The sequence below is a fragment of the Sebastes fasciatus genome, chromosome 4 (assembly GCF_043250625.1).
Source record: "Sebastes fasciatus isolate fSebFas1 chromosome 4, fSebFas1.pri, whole genome shotgun sequence".
In the NCBI taxonomy this organism is placed as follows: Eukaryota; Metazoa; Chordata; class Actinopteri; order Perciformes; family Sebastidae; genus Sebastes; species Sebastes fasciatus.
In genome coordinates, this window is record NC_133798.1 from 25439362 (window position 1) to 25445629 (window position 6268).

The 6268-nt window shown below is 38.3% G+C and overlaps 1 protein-coding gene across 1 annotated transcript; it reads right to left on the reverse strand.

Annotated features, from left to right (window-relative positions):
- Positions 1-186: 186 nt before the first annotated feature.
- On the reverse strand, positions 187-1344 carry tnni1c (troponin I, skeletal, slow c). Its single transcript, XM_074633179.1, has 5 exons — positions 1279-1344; positions 1036-1167; positions 826-915; positions 550-732; positions 187-466 (listed from the first exon to the last, which is right to left on the reverse strand). Exons 1-5 carry the CDS (start codon positions 1342-1344, stop codon positions 377-379), a joined length of 561 nt encoding a protein of 186 aa, XP_074489280.1. The 3' UTR covers positions 187-376.
- Positions 1345-6268: the final 4924 nt, after the last annotated feature.

The window sequence follows — 6268 nt, forward strand, 5'->3', positions numbered from 1 at the left end:
AAATACAGCCACAATACCCTTTTAAAAACTAGGTCAAAGGTCAATGTCATGTCCACTGCCATTACAAATTAAATTCAATATTTTACTTGAAGGATTCTTTACAATATTCAAAAACAAACTGTTCTGTTATGAATAAGTGAAACAAGAGGAGAGGCAATATGTACAAATGTATTGTATTCTTTCACATAACAGCATTATCAGGCAGTAATATACTGTGTATTCACAATGCTGTTTTAATGGTCTACTTGAGAACAGAATAAAAACTACAGTGACTTGAAAGTCATGTGTATTATTACACTTCTGCCAAAACAACGGCAGCATTTCTTCTTACATTACCTATTAATTTATATGTATTATACCAATTTTCATTCGGTTCTTACTCCCCAGCAAACATCTTCTTCCTGCCCTCCATACCAGACATGGCTTCCACGTTCTTACGCCAGTCACCCACCTCCATGGTCATCTCCTAAAACACACATACAGACCATTAGAGTTCTTGTTTTCTTTCAAAGATTTTGGATATGTCTATGTCTGTTTGAGTAGCCGTACCTTCTCTTGTTTGATGTCCTCTTTCTTGACAGACTTGAGGTTTCCCCGTAGGTCCATGGAGGCCTTGGTTTTGGATCCAAAGAGAGCTTTCAGCATCTCATCTGCCGACACTCTCACCTTCCTCAGAGCCGGCTTCTTGAACTTCCCTCCGAGGTCCGCCACCTTCAGCTTCAATTCGTTGATCTAGAGATGGTGAAAAGCTAAGCTGGTGACTTTTTGTTAACAAAGAAGTTTTTCTCTTGATGCACTCTAACGTTTTCATGGTGCATGACCTACATCTCTGTAGTTCTTGATGACTTTGGCCTCACAGTCGTACCGCTCCTCATCCACCGTATCAATATTTTCATGAATCTGCTTACAGACTTTCTGCGAAACAACAGCAAACAAATATCCACACTATAGTTAAGTAGACCAACGAGAAACAAGATTATTGTTTTTACATAATCAATCTTGTATGGCTAGTCTTAGGGCCATATCCTTTCTCACCTGCAGGTCATCCGTGTTTAAACCAATGAGCTGCAGCGGTGGAAGCTTCTCTCCCAGGTAGCAGACCTTCTGTTCCTCTCTGGCAGCCTTCTCGGCCTCCAGCGCTTCTGTTGCACGAGTCAGCAAGAGGATCTGGATGAGTCAAAGTCAACATGCAAAGAAGCACGTGAAATTTGTATCATGTTCCTTTTGGTTGTTACATGAAAACAATAGATTATTTGTAAGTCAATGAGTTATGTTTACCTTCAATGATAGCCTGCGGGAGGCTGAAATCTTGGATTTGGGCTGAAAATAGTAAAGATATGACATATTACACCTGATCTTTTAGCCATAGTGATGCAATTTAAACATATCTTTCGTCAGATAAATTGAAAATGCCTTACCTGCAATAGTTAAAATACATTCTTAGTTTGGTACATCACGTTTTATATAATTCGTTTTTTAATGCCTATGGATTTTATATATTTTTGTGCAATATTTAACATGTTTTTCTACTGTTTTTTGTTGCAGCTGTGTGCAGCACTATTGCCCAAAAAAAACTTTACCCATGAGTCAATAAAGTCTATATTATTTTATCTTATCTTATCTTATTGGTACCTCTTTTGGAGTAGCTACTCACTCACTTTTGTGACTTGACAATGTCACCTTGACTTACTATGTACCTTAGCATCTCACTAGAGAGCAGCAGCTTATATGGAAAAAGGTTTTTTTTTGTCATCAAAAATGTCTTCGTACCCTGCAAATACATTTGCCCATATGACACTGAACAAAACAGCACTACAAATCATAAGTTTACTAAACAGTATTTAATCATATGTACCTCAAAAAGCAACGCATCAACAATTCATCAACAATAAAATTGAATATGCAAGAGAGTTGTTCAGTCAATGCACCATACACCTTTTAAGGCTGAAATCATTCATGAGAAGGTCAAAGTTTAATCGTTAGTATGATTGTTTCTTTGTATTACTGTAGAACTATAAGAATTGTAATTTATGAGTCAGTGTCAATATGATACAGTACATATAATAAATGATTCAACTTGTGTTTTTAAACTTTGCATCCTATCTTATCGTGATATGACCCATTTGCTTTGTAATAAGAATTTGTCATTCAAACATGCAAACTCATAACTACTTGACATTTAGGACAATTAAACTATTATTCATAAACACATTGTCAGTTCAAAAAAGTATTGCTACCTTTCCCTCTGCCTTTTGGGCCATGGGGGGTGGCCGGTACTGAGGAGAAAGAAATAAAGACAATTAATTTCAAGCTACATTAAACATCTTTTTTTGTTTTCCCCAATCACTTAGGTTGATAGAAAGCATTGTAAGACATGCAGACTGTAACTTACATCACTGTGATGGCCATGTGGAAATTGTTGGACCAGAGAAATCAGAGATACACAAGCAAACAAAAGACAATGTTATTATTCTGAGACAAAAATGCTTCATCACAGGCCAATAAACACACTGGGAAAAAAACTTTTAAACTGTGTGATGACAGAACTTACTCATCAGACATTGTTGCACCTTTGAGAAAGAAAAAAATAGGTTAGATTTGAAAAAGACAAAAAAAAATAGTCCAGGGTAAAACAAAAAAAATGACACCTCCAGTATCAGAAGATGCATCAATGTAAAGAGTAAGAAATCAGAGTGGTATTTAACAGCAGTTGGCTTATAGATGGAGGAGAGGAGATCCTCTATGAAGAAGATGAATCACTCCACTGAATCTTCTGGTTTAAAAAATTAAAGATGACCGCTCTCTCTTTGAGGTACCTTGAGATAAGGACGTAGTGAGATGTCTTCTCTTTCTCTAACTACTCTAATATCTGGCCTTCCTTGTGACACCGCCCACTCCTCAGTCAGAAATGATTGGTTGGTCATCAGGGATTATTGAGGAATCTCTGTTTGTTAACTCAACAACTCTCTATTTACTGACATGATTATCACCTCTGCTGGAAAGGATGATGTCTTTAGCCTGAAACTAAAATAAAGCATTTGCCTACTGGCCATTCAAATCCTGGATTGTGTCATCTGAGAGGAATAACAGAAAACACTACTGTATACTACTACTACTATATATTCCCCACATGCAACTGATTTGGTGAACTTGTAGTCATCTTTGTATGCTTCAGGCTCTACCTATTTAAATCCATAGTCCCACATTTTAAGACACTTTTGAGCATGGTTTGTGTCTGCAGGGAAAGACAAGAACAACAGACGTGGGAGATTCTTTCTGTTTGTGTTGCTCCACAAGAGGTCACTTTGCTATATTCAATAACCTTTCTGGTGCTATGTCTGTCATCCACACAATGTGGTACAACCATTCAGTCACTGTTAAACTGGGATTAGGGGTCCAGGGTGCAAAAAAGTCCCCATCAAGCACACAGCAAAACCTAAAGACACCTGTCATTAGGAATTTGCATCATGTGAGCACAATAAAAACTAAGATACAGCCATGCTAGCGGCTCTGTGAGGCTGTACTTTTTCTTAAAGGGGACCAATTATGCTTTTGTGCTTTTTCCCTTTCCTTTAGTTTGTAATGTATTTTTTGTGCATGTAAAAGGTCTGTTACAAAGCCCAAAGTCCAAGCCAAAGGGAGTTATTCGCCCCCACAGAAACACTGCTCCTGAACTGCTTGAAACGCCTTGCTTGAAGTTCGTAATGTAATGATGTCACCAAGTAACACATTTGCACAATACCCAAGCCCCCAGGGAGAATCCCGGTCGTAGATCTTAATTCTCATAATGGCCAAACGGCGGTACTACAACTTTCGTGTCCGTCACGTGATGCCATTGGGCCCAAAGAACTTTTTCCCATAGACTTACATTGACGTCTGTAACTCAGCGGATACTTTTTTTGGGGTTAATCAACTTTCCAGTACGAACACTTGAATAGTCCTTATTTAAATCATTAGGTCCTAAAAGTTGTAAAATGCACTAACAGCCAAATCCAGAGTTATTTCCCTTCCTCCGTTCATGTGAATGAGCCCCAGACCGTGACGACAGCGTAAGCCGTGACGACGGAAGTCGAGCCATTTAGGCATCATGCGCCACTTAGCAACTTTCTTAGGAATGAACGGGGCCCCGCCTCCAACGCTGTATCCAGTTCTCTTAATACATCCATGACAATACCTGCCTAGCGGCTAGTTCACCCCTCAAACAAAGCTAGTTATAGTGGAGCTAGTCCGAGAGTCCCAAGAGTTTGGATCGGTTGATCAATCATAACCATGGGGGGGAAGGAGGTCAAACAGAGCATTTCAGACAGAGGGTGAAAAGAGGTACAACAGCACAGGAAAAAATGAAAAATGTAAAATGTTTTTTGAACATACACGAGCATATAAACATGTTCTAGTAGAAACCCAAGGGACAAGTGCACCAGCTCTGTGTAATATGATCACGGCAAAGGCTTGAATGACAACTTCAAAGGTTCAACCTACAACACTGACTCATTCGTCACACCTGTATATGGTTTTTCAGGGTCACAGACAGGTTGGAGTCCCAGCATGCAATGAGGGAAGGCAGGCTATGCTCCAGTTCACCTGACTTATGTCACTATGTCTTTGGACTGTGGAAACAAACACCAGCTGAGGTTCAAAACAAGGACATATCTTTGATGTAAGGTGACAGTGCTAACCACAACACCCATATTTCTCTTTGTTTCTAACAGGATGTTTACAGTTGCTCTGTCATCACGTTCAAGATGGACAAGTTGTGTACACTTTTGTCTTCGCTCTCTTGGGTTTGCATTGAAAACAAAATCCATTTGCGTGGGACTAAAGCACTTTGGGTCATAACATGTGTGTGCTTGGTGACATGATTAAAGCTGAAGTAGGCGAGATTGAAGCAAATATGATTAAAAAAAGTTATTATTATATAACGGTCGCTATATCGTGACTGTAGTACATGAAACAGGTAACCTGTTTCCTCCGGTGCTCCCAACGGCATCTGCAAGATTTCACAGATCGTAGGAAAACAAACTGCTGTCCATCTGCTGTCTATGAGAGCCGGCTGTCAATCACTCATGAACTCATAGCTGATGCCAGGTTGGAAAGTGTTGACCTTGATGGTGTCAGCCTCGTCGGGCATGCTTCATTTCTGTGGGTGTGATGATATGTTTTGTGGGCCTACATGAACATGTGGTGTTTTAAATAGAGGCAGGTTCAGTTTAGTCCCTGACTGCATGAGACAGCATGCAACACAACTTTTGCCCTATATCTATTTTGGGATAAACAATTCCCTCGTCATCCTCCTGTCCCGCTGTAATTATTTTGCGTATTGTAATGAACCATGGGATAGTTTTACAAAACAGGTATTTACGGAAAAAAAGTAACCTTTAAAATAGATCCAAGTGAAAAGAGGTCATTATATTAGCTACACATATAGATGGTCATGCATGTGTAACCTAATCTTGAGTGATGGCTCCCTCTTCATAGTTCCACGGATGGCACAGACATTTGTCTTCCTAGATACATATAGACCAAAAATATCAACCTATGGTCTGACTTCCCCCACCGGACAGAGGTGACAAGCTGTAGGCTTTGTGATTTAATTCAGACAAATCCACCTGGTACATGGACAACATTGTGGGATTTCTTGACAATAAGAAAATGATTGAATATCAACAAATGTATCCATTGATGTTACATTGTAAATAATAATAATAAACAATAAAACAAAAAAAGTAAAATAAAAAAACATAAACGGCTATTATAACATAACATAACATCACATCACATCACATCACATCACATCACAACACAACACATATAATAACATAACAAAATATCACATCACATAACATAACAGCATAACATAACATAACATAACATATAATAACATCACATCACATCACAGCACATATAATAACAACATAATATAACAACATAACATAACATAACATAACATAGCATCGCATCACATATAATAACATAACATAATATCACATCACATAACATAACATAACATAGCATCGCATCGCTTAGCATCGCATCACATAAAATAACATAACATAATATCAGATCACATAACATAACATAACAACATAGCATCGCATTGCATCGCATCGCATCGCATTGCATCGCATATAATAACATAACATCACATCACATAGCATAGCATTGCATCGCATCGCATGTATTGCATCGCATCGCATAACATAACATAACATAACATAACATAACATAACATAACATATAATAACGTAACATAACATAACATAAAACATAA

Bases quoted from the DNA above. Each gene is read 5' to 3' on its own strand.
- tnni1c (XM_074633179.1), bottom strand. From the start codon at position 1,344: ATGTCATATCTTTACTATTTTCAGCCCAAATCCAAGATTTCAGCCTCC. The intron at 1,168-1,278 runs GTAAACATAACT...TGACTCATCCAG, and splicing joins CCCGCAGGCTATCATTGAAG to ATCCTCTTGCTGACTCGTGC. The intron at 467-549 runs GTACGGCTACTC...TGTGTGTTTTAG, and splicing joins AGGACATCAAACAAGAGAAG to GAGATGACCATGGAGGTGGG.